At 44.3% G+C, this 17,039-nt stretch overlaps 1 protein-coding gene across 1 annotated transcript; it reads right to left on the bottom strand.

Annotated features, from left to right (window-relative positions):
• Positions 1-3,077: 3,077 nt before the first annotated feature.
• Positions 3,078-15,316, bottom strand: LOC144935792 (uncharacterized). The gene is made up of 3 exons (XM_078862541.1): positions 14,916-15,316; positions 11,426-11,634; positions 3,078-7,034 (listed from the first exon to the last, which is right to left on the bottom strand). The coding sequence occupies exons 1-3, from the start codon at positions 14,938-14,940 to the stop codon at positions 6,303-6,305; spliced, it is 966 nt and encodes a 321-aa protein (XP_078718667.1). The 5' UTR covers positions 14,941-15,316; the 3' UTR covers positions 3,078-6,302.
• Between the last annotated feature and the right edge of the window lie 1,723 nt (positions 15,317-17,039).

Genomic DNA, 17,039 nt, shown 5'->3' with positions numbered 1-17,039 from the left:
GGTTTAGTTTTTGACAGGAGGTTGAAATGTGGTTAACTTTATCATTTGTTTGACATTGAAGTAGCTGATGGAACTGTTATCTACATAGTCCCATAAATCAGATGTGGACATTTTACCTGTATATGATAAGTGTGATTGTAAGAGGGCCTTGTCTAAATTGTCAAGTTCAAATCGGAGCAGTCTTATTCTCTCTCAGATTAAAGCTAAGCAAGCCCTAAACAAGATCCATTTAGCGTTCGGAGAAGTGACAGCAGCAGATGCCAAGGTGATACCGATCGCCTTGACACTGTTGAAGCAATGCTGCTCAAATGATGCACTCCCAAGCAGGACGTATGTCTGATGGGATGTGCAAAAGAAACAAGACACGGCACTTGTTGACGTGGAGACAAATATATAGCTGGGAAGGGAGCGTGTTATCCGTCTGCTTGTGCATTGTGAAACTCCATAACAGTGTTTATTCACAGCCAGCAGGAGGCTCTATGATCCCATAAATACACAAGGACCAGCACGTCTAATGCGGAGGGAACAGCAGGGTGGGTTGGGGGAGGATGCCGGTCTTGACACACGAGTCGATGGCTTCCTCCTGTGGTTAACTATACACGAATAGAGCCAGACCTTTGAACACGGAGTCCCACCACCCATGCCCTTCAGGTTTGTGGCAGCTGCCAGTCTGCAAGAATTAAAGTCGAAGGGTACAAGGGTTATAACGCACCGAGACATATTACACTTCGCCAACTTAGAACTGCGAATGTGCACACAGAATCAGGTTTAGAATATCAAAACATCGTCTTTTATAAGCGGCAGTTCTTGCCTTCCCGTACGAATCAATGACCGGGGCGTCAACAACAACTTGTGTCTGTGCATCCCTCGTTCTGAGCGAGTCCATGCGGCGGTGAATCAGCCCGGCTGTGGATTTTAACTCGTCCCGCATTCCACGAGGCGACATGCGCTGCGTTAAAAACCCGGTCCAGTGGATAAGCTCAGCAGTTCAGTTCATTTATTAGCAGACAATCAGCAATGAGTTGGCGATTGACAGCACCTGCAATGCCGCAGCAGCTGACGGACTGCCAGGGAGGGCATCGGAAAACTCACCCCGTGAATGTGGGACTCTTCACCCGGCACTTTTGCGAGTCATGTTGTGGTAATGAGTGATGTAGTTACCTGCTTCAGGAGAGAATGAGCCCCGAGGCTTCATTCGTCATCGTGAACGTGACAAAAAGGGGCGAGTGACAGCACTGTACATGTATCAATGCCGAGTGACAGGACACACATTATATGGCTTTTGCGCAGGTTAAAGGGAACCGCATGAAAACAGAAGGGAAAGTTCCGAATTTAACGTTAAAATATAAAATAATGTTGTTACTTTCAATCACATCGCTGTATTTTGACAGGGAAACCGCACCTTTAACTGGACCGTGATATTGTAGATTTGAAGCTTTCGTGACTGCAAGGATTCATACTCTTAGGTTTTTTCGGTAACTTCAGCAATTGCTTCTTGCTGTGGTTGTCCCACCTGATGACGGACGCTTGTGTTGCGCCCGAAACGTCGTGATTTATTCTATTATTTTATTATTTATTTTTATTACCTACGTGACTTTACCGAAAAAACCTAAGAGTATGGACCGTGATACTTGGCGCCACGGTGGCAAAATGTTGACTACCTCGCCTGGTCTACAGGAGGTCGTGGGGTCGATCCCGACCCTGACGCCTACTGCGGTGTATTTTGGAGTTTGCGTGTCTCTCTCCCCGTGGCCGCGTGGATTTGTCTCCGGGTCCCCGGGTTTTCCCCTCCACATTTAGAAACATGCGTTTGGAGTATTTGGCTGCGATACATTTTCGCACAAGCCACCCAAGAGATTCGTGGCCCGGTCACTGCTGAAAAAGAGCAAAATCGCTCAGTGGCCCCGACCTGATAACATAAAAAAAAGTTAAGTTTTTAATAGTTTATGCTAAATGTATGCGAATGCGCAGCCTGTTAATTCCTCACATTTATGCAAATACATTTGATGGAATCTGACATGAGTTGTGTGCAGCTGTATTTATAAACCTACTTGATCAACAACTCAGATTTGCGGTTTTTAACTTCCTCAACCGAACACCAATTTCCCACGAATCACAAAAGCAACTTGTGTCGTTTTAAAAAGAAAAAAGTGAACTGTAAAATCAAAGATAATTATTTGTGCCTCACGATAGAAAATTACCCAGACGTGAGCTATGAAAAGTTCCCTAAGACACGTGCAGAGCACGGAACAAAACAAAAGCAAGGATCCATGATAACTATGAGCAAACAGAAACAGCACCCAGCTGCGACTGGAGCCTGTCTGAGTGAGCAGCTTCAAGAGTTTAATGGGATATACGTCTGGCAGGTCACAGTCCAGCGTCAGGTCAATAAAAATGTCACTTCACCTTGCAGGTGCTGCTGAATGTTTTGCGAGAACGTTTCGGTCATGTGACTCCCCCCCCCCCATGCAACAAAGCGGCGAGCTGGTGTCGCTCATCTACAGCGGCAATGGGAAAATAAGTCTCACGTCCCCCCTTCTTTACAGAGCCGGTTGACAATCACACGTTGCACTATTTGACTGCTGCAGACAAGTGTGGAAACTGAAGGCAGTAAAGGCAACTAAAGTGCAAAAGGTTTCATAATAAACACGTCGGCCATTTAACTCAAGTAGCTACTTTACACGATATTTACTTTCACATTTGAGCTTAGTAAGTTATATAGTAAAAAAAATGCCGCTCTCAAAAAAAAATCATTGCCCCCAATTATGAATACTAACGTGAGGGAGTGTGCTTTGTGGTGAGCCTACGTAACTTCGAATACATCGATAAAGCACATGCTAATGATCATTTACAACGCCTTGTCAATCCATAACAGAGCGAGGGCCACCCTATGCTGTGATAGTCATTGGCCTTCCGCGAACATATTTACATGGTCAGTTCAGATATCACTTAGACAATTAATGTCATTATTGGTCAAAGATACGTGATTTAATGTGAATAGTGTCTGTTATTGAAAGGTGGATACCACGGCACAAAATCACATTGTTCAACCAATCATCGAAAACAGACTCTTTATCGTTTTGAAACTTTTATTGAACGTAAAAATACAGCAATGATAATTCTCATTTTTAAAAATCACAGTTTACAAACAATTGGAAGGAAAGCTTCCATTACAGTAGAAAAAAAATGTAGAAAAGCATTATAAACCCTTGCAACCTGAAGGCAGTTATTGCACAGCTCAATGAGTTGTCACATCCAGCCAACTAAATCAGTCTTCACAGTCTTCCCAGTGTTGTGCTTCATCTATACTGGTACTGGATTTATACACGCACACACATACTATTAAAGGCCACAATGGTTATTAAGTATGGGGACAAGGTGACTTGTTATAAACAACATTAAAATGTCCAAACCATATGCACAGAATAGGATGTAACATGCATGTAATTAAGTACATCCAGCACACGTGATAAGCTTTCGGATGGCAATCATGTGCACACAGTACTGAACGAATTTAACATTTAAGGCTACATTGGGGCATATCAAACCGACACCACAAACACTATTAACAAACTGAATTTGATCAATTGGTAGTGTTTAGGCTGAACACACATTCACATTGTTGTAGATTGGCAAATTCTTTTATGTTTGCATAAAAGTAAGGCACTCTGCTCCATTTAGTCTTCTTACATTACTCACATTTCTAACATGATATCCCGAAAAAATGGTCAAACACCTGAATGTCTATCACTGATGAAAATTAAACAGGTGTTCATCATTTATAACCACAGAATGAAAATCAAGGAATTGTTTTACCTAATTTCCACCTATTGCAGCATACGCAAGCTTGCTTCTGTTTACCGTTAATTTAACAACGGAGACAATGACAATTGCATAATGCAGTGAAACTTCAACACGAAATAATAAATTCAAGTTCTGAATTAAAAAGGAAAACACAGCAATTTCCATACATTTCCAGCAGGTTTGCTTTTAAGTCTACTTCTTAAACGTCAAACTATTGCATTTCCATGAGACCCATACATTTTAATGTTTGCACACAGGTGCTCACCATTCTTCATCATTTACCCATGGAAACATTCATCGCCCATTAAACAGAAAAAAATAAACCACGACAGCGAGGTAGTTTATTTAAAAAAAACCATCAACTTAAAACACTTACCCCTGGAAAAACACTCCCTTTTAATTTAAACTCAGAAACTAATCTAAATAACTAACAAAAACTAACCTAAAAACAAGCAACCGTCAAGTATAGTCAACCGCTATATCAGATTGAAAAAGCTACACATTAACATTTATAGGATCACTTCACGAGGCGTCACTGCATACATAACAAGTATATAATGATGCATATATGTATATGCTACCCATGAAGACTCAAATTATGTAATGCAGTGTATTATATGAACATGCTGGCCAGACAACATCATCTACTTAAAATGGGCACATTCAAAGTCCGCTATGAAAAAGTAATGTCAAAAAATAAATTAAATGTTTACGGCTTAGCAGAAAATGTAGCTTGGCCCAAATGTGCACATTAAAAAGATAACCTTAATACACTTTACAAAAAAAGGTTAATGACACTCGGAGGATGGGTTATTTCATAAATGGTCAAAAAGATATGCAAAAAACAAATATTACTTTACTTTTAAATATAAATACAGTACAACTGTTACGCAGTATTTATCAAATGACAAGAAAAAAAACTGCCCAAGTAAGCAACATTAACACAAAAAACCCTCATCATTTTTTGGTTTCCACTGTGCAGTGCAATACAAGTACCGTTATGATTAGTGTAAAGTACATCCAGAAAGTTTGCCAGTTTCACCGTGGAGCAGATTGAAAGTTTAAGTTATTGCAACACTAATCTGATTTGCGCAACGAGTCTTGCACAAGGTAGGTGACAGGTTTCCAAGTGGGCATGTCGATTTGAAAACAATACAGTGTGGAAATGACCCAAACGTTAAGAGGACCATTGTATTGGACCATGCATAACTAAATCAAGGTGCTTGAATACCAAGATTTAAAAAAGGTGTCTGTCGACCCAAGAGTGACAGATTGTGTCTGAACATTTAAATATTGACTTAAATGTTAAAATTAACCTCAAAGTATCATCCCAAGCATTTTAATTACTTAAATTTTTACGTTTTTGCTCAAAATCAAATATTTTAAGCTCATGATCCATAAGTCAGCATCAATGTGTAACGTCATCACCCCGATGAAAACAGAGCCACTGGAACGCAAAGTGACTACAACGGTATTTAAACAAAAAAACTAAATATACAAATACTTAACAATATGCAGCATCACAATTCAGTATAAAAAAAAGTTAAAGTTACATTGCAAAATTTTTTTTTTATGCGAGAGAAATGGCAGCATTTATACATTATAAAAGAAAGAGGGGGTTACTTTTGGACCTATTTATTAAAACTCCCAACCTACAAACCGTGTTCACAACCGTGCCACACGTGAGATTTGAGAAGACCAATTTTCTTTTATAAATTTACTAAAGGCTGCCATGCTCACAGTTTTTTTTGTTTTGCTCAACTACCTTAAAATTAAGAAACCATGCAAAAAATACTCAAGAAATGCACTTTAGGCCGACGACAACTTAAACTATGAAAAACTTCTACGCCTAAAACTAACAAACTATTTAGACATTAAAGTTAAAATGCACAGAGCGTTGCATACGATAATACTTCTATTCCGGTTATAACTAACCAACCGATCTAGAGGCACACTTTGCACGTGAGAAAAAAAACTCCACTGCACTTGAAACTAAATGAAAACAAACATCTGACAAGCTTGCATTTATCTGGACCATGTGCCTCAAAAACACCAGTTTCAATACCATGCAATGCATAATCTGTATTGTAAGAATATTGTCTATATGCTTTGTTTTGTGCAACTCGTTAATAAAATAGATGTGTAGTGGTATACACCTAATAGTGCACAGGAATGTCAAAAGCATTTTTGGGGGTTTTGTTGAACAGAAAGATGTTCACAAGGTGGCTGTATCATTGTAAAATTTAGCACGAAGCTTTGCATTGTTTAAACCTTTGATTTGTTCAGTCGCTGTAAATGGAAACAATTAAGAGTAAAAAAACTAAAGATCGCACCTATCGGTGGTCATGTATTGTTGACGATCAATTTTTTTTTAAATCCCCTTGCCATTAACCATTGGATGAAGTGCTGTTGGTCTGATCCAAGGGGAACAAATCCCAACCTGCATGAGACCAATGAAAAGCTGCCACACTTCACCAGTAGGTCGGCAATGCATGTGCCTAAAACTTGGAACACTTTCCAAGGTACATAGCCTGCTCCACAGCTACATCAGCAAGCATACAGAGGTTGGCAAAGTCCGGTGGACCTGCAGGCATATCCGCTGGACTTACAGGTGAAGCGCTGTTGTGGAAAATGGTTTGGTATGTCTCGGTGTCATAAGGGTGAAACACCTTAAATTTCGGAGAGCTGTAGTCCAACGGAAAATCTTGGAAAGTAATTGGGGTGCTGCTTGTGCTGCTAATCCCGCTGCTGCTGTTGCTGCCACTGTCGCAGATGTTTGCGTAAGCGGTCGCATTGTTATAGTTTGGGCTGACAGAGCCGCCGTTATCCTTCAAGTACTGGCGCTCGGAGATGACAGCGTCAAAGAGGTAGTTGACCAGCCGGTTGTGGGGAAGGTCAGCCATAAAACTGGGTGGGGAACGCACAGGCAGCGGTGAGGTGGTGTGCTGGATCACGGAGGGGCGCAGCACCCTGCTGTTGGACGGCCTGACGGCAGCCACCGTCACTTCGCGGTTGATCAGTGGCAGTGCAAACGTGGGGTGCTCCATAGTGAAGGGCAGCCCGTTGGACATACCTGCGGCAGCATGGCTGTTCCAGCGAAGCGCCAACTGCCGTGCAGTGGTCCTAGCGGACGATTTTCGGGACACCACGTAATCTGCCGGGTCTTCACCTTCCATGCGCAAAACATCGGGCAGCACCCTACGACGAGCATTTATGAACCAGTTGCAAACCTGTAAAGAAATTAAAAGGAAAACTTCGTTAATTACATACAATTTACATTCATTTAGCGTTTTTTTTGGAATTGCGTAATTGTTTTACAAGTCTTTACATTTGTATTTGGAATATGAAAATTTAGTTTGCAAAACTTTTTATCAATGGCTGGTTAAAAATCATTAACCAACATCGGTTTATGTACAACTTTCTCAAACAATGCCAGATTCGCGCTTCCTGTTTCCGAGTTGCAGGGACAGAGGTTTTGTTACTAAGCAAAGACACGTGGGAGTTGACTGCGATGTAGTCATGCAGAAACAGAATGAACACTATGCCATTTCAGGAGAAAAAAGGATCGATGTGTTTTCAAAATAAACTATTAATTTTAAGTGTCCTACCCATTACTGTTTGTCGAACTAAATACTGTAATAGTCCATTTGGTCACTCAAAACAATACCTCTGCGATGCGACCCGTCACAATTACCACCACACACTCGCTAACACGTGTAGGGGAAGATACTGCTCAATGGTTATGAATGAACATGTTTTTACTTGAGAACGTTTGACCTCCACGCACCAACAAAGTGTGCTTTATTTGAACATTGAATTGCACGTTAATCATTAATCGAGAACGGGCATGTCTGATTGGTAAAGCCGAGAGGAAAGCACACCGAGAAAAAGACTAAACACTCCTGGCCATCACCAGATGCTACTGCAAGGTATTTGGACAAGTCCAATTTCCTTGCAAACTGGCACTCCTCATAAGTAGCATTAATTAAATAGCATTTTCTGCAACAACGACAGATACATTTTTCACGGAGATCTTGTGCTGGCCAATATCTTAAACGACCTACATCTATCTCTGGTGAATATCAGGTCAGTATGTGCAACAGAAAAAACGAATGCCGTTTATGGAAGTGAAAGCTTTTAACATGTGACACTGTGGTTAAGTTGCAGGTCATAGAAAATATGAAAACATTTACAACTACTGTACTGCATTGGAAGTATTTATGGATGTTGAACTTATTTCGTATCGTACGTAGCCAACCGTGCTTTGCTATAAATGGTGACAAAAGCCTCATCTGTCCAGCAGTGTGCATGCGAGTCCTAGAATCCCACAGCTCACAGACAGTAAACCCACAAGCAAAGCAGCACTGCTTGGCAGTGGTTTTTTTTGTGTGCAAGCCGTCGTGTTCACAACACCAAACAGCGTGGTCCCCTCCTGCCTACACAATCTCCTCTGCCCCTTAACTGTCACCAGAACCACCCACGGTGCCATGCTTACTTGTGCACAGGAATCACTATAAACGTGTGGCCGATGAGATAATGGGGAGGGAGATATGAATTTCACAAGTAGGTTTTCATGACCAATAGGATTCATAATTAATTACCATTTGATTAGATTGTGCAGGTACAATGTATTGTTTTACTAAAACCCTCCACAATTAAGTTGTGACATGAGAAAATATGCAAAATAATAGTTTTTTTGCAGAAATCATGAATGTTGAAAAATAAGACAATGTTTTGCTTGCATTGATTATTTGTATCTGAAAAATTACGAAGGATCATTGTTTTTTTAATATCAAAAACAGGTAAAAAAACGACCCTCTAGTCACCAACATGGCCTTTGTTTTCACTGTAAACGTTTAATTAAAAAAAGTCTTACCACTACCACTGTCTCAAACCATTTTTATAGATGGCACATCCCCTGAAACCAATGCATTTACTTTACAGACAAGTGCCCCTCCCACAGACACGACGTCTAGACATATCTGGACTAGAATGTTGGTCGACATTCTAGGAACTGCTGGCCGCTGGCCAGAGCAGGGCTCCCATCAAAGCTGTCACCGCCGTCTTGTGTAACGCATGGCAATTCTATCTCTTGCCACATTGAGGGCCGAGAGCTTTTCCAGATGTTAACTACTGCTGGGCATACACCGGGATGCAATATTGATGTCGTCATGGACTTGTGGACTGGTAAGCGAGCAGCAGCGCTGTCCAGATAACGTTACGGCATGTTTATTTAACCTTCTAACTGCAGCCACCACGTTACGTATGTAAACAAACACGTTCTAAAAATGTGGCTGCTCCTTTTGTAAATGCAACTAATATATATAAACAATCATGCCAAAACATAAGCACTATCTAGGGATTTCAGTGATTGGTCTCTTGCTACTTAACAAAATCCCTAAATTCTAAACACATAATAAAGTGATTGTTTAGTATTCGGTTACACTGGAAGACACCCCATTTCTCCGTGCCCTCAACCCATGCACTCTTACATGTCAACCTGGCTTAATTGATTGTGGTCGTTTGTGTTCAGGTCAATGGGGGTTTTTCCATCTGCTATGCCTGGAGTCAAAAGATACAACATCATGTCCCTTCCTGCACTTAATTCAAACAAATCTCCATACCGCAATTGCTGGGTTTTACCTAATTACAGTACGTTAACTATCAATTACTTTTTTGAACACCACTGAGAATCGATCACCAGATGAATGCTAGCACTTGATTCAACAGTTACAATTTGAAACGTTACACTCACCTCTCTTCAAGCTAAGCACGTCTCAATGCGATGCAGCTTTCAAAAATGACAAGTACCGTGCTGTAGTCATACACGGAAAGTGTTTGGTCAGTATGTGTGGTTTTAATTGTTTCACTTCAAAGCTACCCCCCATGTCGTGGTTTAATGCGATTCCTGTATTCTTTCCTGTTTCTTAGCACTTAAAACACGTACCCAAACTTAGACACTGAATCTTTCAAACACTCGCTTGAGAATGCCCAAAGTTAAAATCGTGTTTATCCGCCCCTTGCCGCCAAATTCCACCCACCCTGCCCAGCTTCTGCCTACCTCAAATCTCATTACACTAAGAATAACAAAAGAACAGCTGCTTGATAAAGAGTTTAAACCTGTTTTAAAGAATTCAGGGATTCTTGAAAGCATGAAAAGTAATTGTGGTACACTGCGCCAAAAAGACACTGCACGTTGCAGTCATTCTGTCAACTGTGACTTGCTTGCAAGCTAACTGGAAGAACTCAAAGCTACGATAAACTTGTACGATTCTGCTAAACTACAAATAGATACAATTACAAACATTTTGTATGCTTGTAAGTTGAATTTATTTCGTACCATATGTAGCCAACCGTGCTAAATGGGGGGGGGGTGTTTGGGAAGGACAAACCAAAACACAGAAAGCAGTTCTAAAGAAATTAGTTTCCAATATAGATTTGTTGGATGCTTAGCAAAGTCGTTGCGAGGATGACCAAAGTTTGCGTGGTGGTTTATGCTCCTTGACGAGACGAGCAAGGTATTGTGTTTAATTTGAGTGAAATTATTTACACATTTATTTTATTTAAGTGGTTCTCAAGAGAGAACGGACAAAAATGTGTTATAGTTTTTGGAGTGTACAGCTTGCAATGTCCATGACATGCAAGTGCTTGAAAATCATGCATCTATCAGTTCAGTCAAAATCACGTAAGATCGATCAGAATCAGCCAGATGTATAATAAGATCACAAGTACCACGACTTGTTAAAAGTTACAACACGCTTTTGTAACCTTTTCACACTGTACAAATACATATATTCAACCAAATCTTTGGCACTATATCTAATTGATATGTTTGGCAGTTAAGAAAGTCACAACGTATCTATTAGCAATTTACATTGGTACGCAGGCAGCATTCATAATTTTTGGTTCTAAATAAATGCCGCTTAAATTTGTTGACTTAACTAACATATTTAATTGCATTTCTATACTCTTTATTTATCCAGGATGCACATTATTTATCCAGGAATCGCTCACCGAGTTAATACCCTGCATGAGGAAGTTTTGGTCAATTCCATGTATATGAGCGTTTGGCATGTGGGAAGAGATAACTCTTCCATCAGCACTGACATTCTAAAATAAACTTTTTGAATTTGACCAGGTCAGGCCCACTAAGCTATATAGCTATTTTTCAGAAAGACCTGGTCACAAATGATAGCTCAACAAAGTGGCTTCTCATGTGGAAATTTATAGCAGCCAAATACTCGTGATGTTGATTCTAAATGTGGAGGGAAAAACCGGAGGACCCGGAGAAAATCCACGCGACCACGGGGAGAACATGCAGACACCAAATATATAGGCGTCAGGGTTGAACCCACGACATAATGTGCACCAGGGTGAGGTAGTGAACATCTCGTCACCGTGCCCCACAGTGGCAACATTCCATTCCTGGCAACCTGGCAGCCCAGCGTGCTTGGGCGTGTCACAATTTCTGTACGATCCGTTAATCAACCCCCCACATCCCCGCCACCGTTTTAAATGACTGGACCTGCAGGCGTACACCACCACGACACCATCTGAACGACATCGACCACTTCCACCGAACACACAGCTCGGAATGCACGGGTGTTGGCCGCATGTTTACCTGCAGCGAAGTGAGCTGCGTGCGCTGGATCATCATGATCTTCTCCACATCCGACGGGTAGGCGTTGAAGCGGTGCGCCAAGAGCCACTCGCGCATCAGGCTCACCGCCTCCTTGGGCAGATTTCCACGCTTGCGCTTGATCGTGCCCGACTCGTCACTGACCCCCAGATTGTCCTCGGCCTTGACCTCATCCATTGGGCATGCCGCCTCTGCAATACAAAACAAATCGAAAATAAATATAAAAAAACTGCAATCTTTACATCAACATCCGAAAACAGCGCACGTGCTATGCCCTAGGTGAAACCCAGCTTGGGTCAGATTATACTCGTAACTGTCAAAACAGCAAGCGATGCCAAACATGCAAAAGCACACGTGCGATTCTGTGATGAGCATTTACTCAGGTGTAGATATGCAAAATGGTGAGTTCACGGTTAATCTGTAAAATAAGTCAAGGCAAGCATTCCAACACACCCACACAAGACTACTTGAATGCACACCTACTCCTGAAAATCTGTCAAAAGGTTGATGTTTTGGTCAGATGAAATACCCAAAAATAAATGTCAAGATTTTTGCTTCGAAGACGAGTTTTAAATCACAATAAAGGTTTTTGAAAGGCAAGCAACGATCAAGCTGGTAGTGCCGCATTTTATGAAAGATTGTGAAGCTTTCATTAAACAATAATATCAATATTTAGCTTAAATACCTTAACAGGACGACCAAAAGCAAACAGTTGATTAAAATAGAATTTCGAGTTTTAATACTTTAACAGTTCCTTCATTTGGTTAATGATGGGGATGCATAAGCTTACACATACAAGGCAGCGTGCACATTAAGCAATGATTCAAAACACATTATAACAACAAGGTGTTAAGAAGCGGGACGGGAAAATGAACACCACTAACATTTGACCTTGCGATGGCACCTGTCCTTTTCAGTGCGCTGAAAGTGTTCCAAACAGAGACAGGGAAAAAACTGAATGACGTTATAAAGATGCGCCACATATTACCGAACTGAAAAGCAGACAAAGTTAGTTTGCTGGCACTAGAGAGAAACCAAAATTGAACGTACAATTCATGGACACAAGGCACAACAGTACATCAGGTGGCTCTGTCACAAGACTTCACATGCACTTTGGATGCAGTTGACAGGTCCGATTATGAAGGAGCTCTTTAAATAATGTATATTAATGTAATTTGGCAATATTGCATGATAAAAAAAAATTACATTCACTTTGTAGTATTTACATTTAAGTATTGCCAGGTATTAGCCGAAATGCAATTACTCTTTGGACAAATAACGCTATCACAAGACTACGCTTAACTATTGAATGCATGTAGGGATACATGCAGCGTGGCATTAATTCCAGGGATATACCCAGGAAAACCTCATTGCATCGGGATGTTTGGCCCACTTGGAGAAAATCCACCCACACATACATCTCAAATAACTACCATCTACTCCTGGCCACCTCGCAGCCCCAATACTATTCCCAGGCTGAAGTCTGCGTAGCCGAGATGTCATGAGAATGAGACAACCACACACAGTAACAAGGAGTATGCTAAACAAACAAGTTCAAACGTACAAAACGGCTCACATTCATATCAATATGCACCTCAAACCAGTGCACCAGCAGCAGCAGCTCACGCCTACAACAAAAGCAATCACACCCCACGGGCATCAGAGTAAGTCGCCCGGTGGTGGCTCGACTGTCGATGGGGGAGGAAAAACAAGTGACAAGAAGATACATAATGGTGGGCGATTGACAAGCAAGGAAGCACAAAGAAAAAACACACCGTAACACCCGACACACAACACAGAGATAAAGTATTGAATAAGCACATTACCATCAGAAAATGTTTCTACGAGTTGCAGAATCAATGCATTATCCCACACAATTAATATGGGGGTAAGACAGAGATCGGTCTTGATGAGTGAGACTTATCACAGACCATATTTACACTTTTAGTCGGAGGGGACATTGCTAAATTACCCACGCCGAACCATTTAGAGTAATTGAGAGATTAGAAATTAAGGGTTTTCCATACTTGGATTAAACATTAAAGAGCCAAGGACAGTGACATGTAAATACACAGATCTACCAGTGTTCATTTCCTGCAGCTGCTTTTTTTGTTTAGTGACAAAGCAAATAGTAAAAAAAAACGTGGCAAATTTCACAGCAAGCGTGATGCATGCTGTGAATTACTCCGAGAAACATTTCAAGAGAACGACACGCGTGGTACTAAAGGGCAATCATATTGAGCGTTAAAGGGAATGAAGTTAGTTTCCTAGGCAGTCACCAATCCTAGGGGCAGGGCACACAGGATGGCGACTGTCACCCGAGACTTGAAGCGACACGGGAGTGGAGTGACAGCCCAGGAATGGTAAACACGCCCCCAGAGGAGTGGAAGGACGCACGTCGCGGAGATGTTTTGAGTGATGAAACATCGAGTTCGTGTACAAAGGAGCTGGTGGTGGGTTTACATCGCTTCAGATTATCACGGTAGCGAGCACCTCCCGATTAGCGCTGGTTGGCAACGTACGGTGTGAGAGTTAAACGTGCGGTACACGTCCGTGTCATACGGTCTAGCAGAATTCTTGCACAGAAATATTAAGTTTTTAGGTCCATACGGGCTAAAACGGAAATTGTCAATTTGTGTTTCTCCCTTGTGACGGAATTGTCGGATGAACCTTGAGATTTATAAGGGCACGGGGGTGACCAGTAAGGTCTGAATTGGTCTGTAACAGGTTTGTCATTCCTTCGCACCAACACGCACGGACCAGCGTGGTGAAGTATGGTCAAACAACAGCCGTGAAACACGGAACCTCGTCCAGCAGTGGGTCGACGCACATTTTAGTTTTTTTAAGCGATATCATCAGTGTAGTTTACTCTCCACAATCAACGTTCTTACGACGCAAAATAACCTCACAAACACCCGCGGTGAACTCGGCCGAGCCAATGTCACACGCCAACAAGTGACCACAACTTCGTAGCTTCCCACCACGAACTATATTCATACAATCGCCCCTTGTTCAGTCTCAAATTAGAAGCTTTCGTCCGTCCGTCGTCTGCGAAAGAAAACCAAACACACAACCACCCCCCTGCCTCCCCCAGCCCGTCTCGCCATCGTCATCTGTCAGAAGCGGAGCAGCAATCGGTGGGGGAGGAGGGAAGAGGGGAAACGCGAGAGGACAATCGACGCCACATTCCCGCCACCACGAGCCGATGCAAGAAGCTCGCCTCCACGTGGGAGAAGGAGCGAGAGACGGCGCGGCATGGACACACACGAGGGAGAAGGGAGGAGACCGCCGAGACAGACGAGGGGGCCGCGTTGACGCCACTCTCCCCTCCCTCTTCGTGTTCACACGACGCAGCAGCAGCAACACAAAGCGCGCGGGGGGGGGGGCAACGTTACGGTCATCATCATCATCCGATAAGAATATTATCGTCATCATCATCATCGTCACCGAGACACGGACGAGCACGACTCACCGTTCTTCTGCTGCTTGTTCTTCATCGTCTCCGTGCAGAGCAGTCACAGCAGCAGCAGCGGCGGCGAAAACAAAAATAATAAAACGAGAGGAAACTTTCCCCACGCTGTCGGAAGCGCCCTGCTGCTGCTCCGCCCACGTTAAACTTCTTCGCCTTTCTCCGCGACAACAACAAAAACCCCGCCGCTACCTCACCACGTCTCAAAGCACCACCACCCCTCTCTGTCTATCGCCGCCCAACAAAACTTGCAACGAATCTACGCGAGCAACTCGGTAGAGAGAGAGAAGAGGCGAGAGAAGAAGCAGCGGAGACTAAAGCGAACACGAGGCGGTGACAGCCGTCAGACGGATGACTGCAGCGAAGAGGAGGATGCTGATGAGGAGGAGGCGGTGGTGGCCGCCGTGTGAGGAGTGGAGGCGAAGACGGCTCCTTTTAAACCCCTCCCTTGGACACGCGGCGACCAATCAGGCGGCTCGGCTTCCTCGGACCCCGGGGGGCGACCAATCGGAGAGGCTTCCTCGGAGTCTCCGCCCCCTTCGCCCGCCTTTTGAAATGCAGCGGAATGCGCGAGCGCAAGAAGGAATGGGCGGGGGGTGGGGTCGTGGGGGAGGGGTAGTGGGGGGTTGGGGGGTGTTAGTTGGGGGGGGGGGGGTCGTGGGGGAGGGGTAGTGGGGGGTTGGGGGGTGTTAGTGGGGGGGGGGTAGCGGAGAATTGTAGTGGTGGGGTTGTGGGGTGGGGTCGTGGTGGGTGGTAGTGGTGGGGTAATGGGGGGCTGGTAGTGGGGGGTGGTAGTGAGGGGTAGTAGTGAAGGGTAGTAGTGGGGGGTGGTAGTGGGGGATGGTAGTGGGGGGTGGTAGTGGGGGATGGTAGTGGGGGGTGGTAGTGGGGGGTAGTAGTGGGGGGTGGGAGGGGGGGGGATGTGAGGGGTGGTCGTGGGGGGGTGGTAGTGGGGGGGTAGTAGTGAGGGGTGGTAGTCGGGGGGGATGTGAGGGGTGGTAGTGGGGGGGTGGTAGCGGGGGGTGGTAGCGGAGGGTTGTAGTGGTGGGATAGTGGGGGAGTGGTAGTGGTGGGGTAGTGAGTGGTGGTAGTGGGGGGGGTAGTAGTGAGGGGTGGTAGTGGGGGGTAGTAGTGGGGGGTGGTAGCGGGGGGAGCGGTGGTGCAGCGGTGAGCGCTACGCTGCGCTCCGAACCTGGCGACCCGGGTTCGATTCCCGCTCACGGCCACCACCGGTGACGATAATCTGAACCGATTCTGGGCCTCCCCTAGGTCGACTCAGCCTCAAATGAGTACCTGGTGCTATGTGTAAGCATCGCCACTGGGGAAACAAAGGCGGCCGGGCGTGGATGTTGGCCATCCACCCCCTTTCGTGTGCCTTGCTGGCCTTCATAGGTGCTCGCTAACAGCACTTGCCCCAACAGTATGTTAAGGCTATACGGGGGATCTTTGTCTTTGATGGGTGTTAGTGGGGGGGGGGGTGACGTCTGCGCTGGCACGGTGCCGTGGAGGAGCAGGCAGCAGCAGCAGCATCGTCCAAGTCGTGACAAATGCGCACGCATTGTGCGTCATGCCGGTCTGCATATGCATCACACAAGCGAGCGCGCATGCATTGCAGCGCCACGTCTTTCTTCTTTTTCAAATGCACAGCTTATGCGACGGAAGTGTTAATTTCTGATTTCGTTGCGCTCGTTCGTCGTGGCTTGTGCGAGCCGCACTGGGCAAAAGCAGCGGCTGCGTCGCCAAATAACGATTCGCTTTAAGCAGGGACGACGGCAGAGTTCACGCGGCGACAAACACAACCTCGTTACAGCACTGCATAGTTTGTTTAACAAGGGCGTCAAATAAGAATGAAATCAAAGCACGATGGTAAATGATCAATGATCAGTAAAGGCGACACAAAGTATGCATTTACACGTGAGATTATATGAATATGTCCAAGTTATAATGCGAATGGGGAAGCAGAGGTCGTCGTGGTTAGCGCACTAAACACGACGTGCAGTGACATCGCGCTGTGAAATCAGCCCGAAATCCCCCGCGTAGCATGAACAGACTGTAGGGGCAAGTGCTGTTAGCGAGTAACACCAATGAAGGCCGGCACGGCACACGAGGGGGGTGGGTGGCCAGCAG

This window comes from Lampetra fluviatilis, chromosome 14, assembly GCF_964198595.1.
Source record: "Lampetra fluviatilis chromosome 14, kcLamFluv1.1, whole genome shotgun sequence".
Taxonomy (NCBI): domain Eukaryota; kingdom Metazoa; phylum Chordata; class Hyperoartia; order Petromyzontiformes; family Petromyzontidae; genus Lampetra; species Lampetra fluviatilis.
Note: the sequence above shows the minus strand (reverse complement) of the source record. Positions and strands in the feature narration are given on the sequence as shown.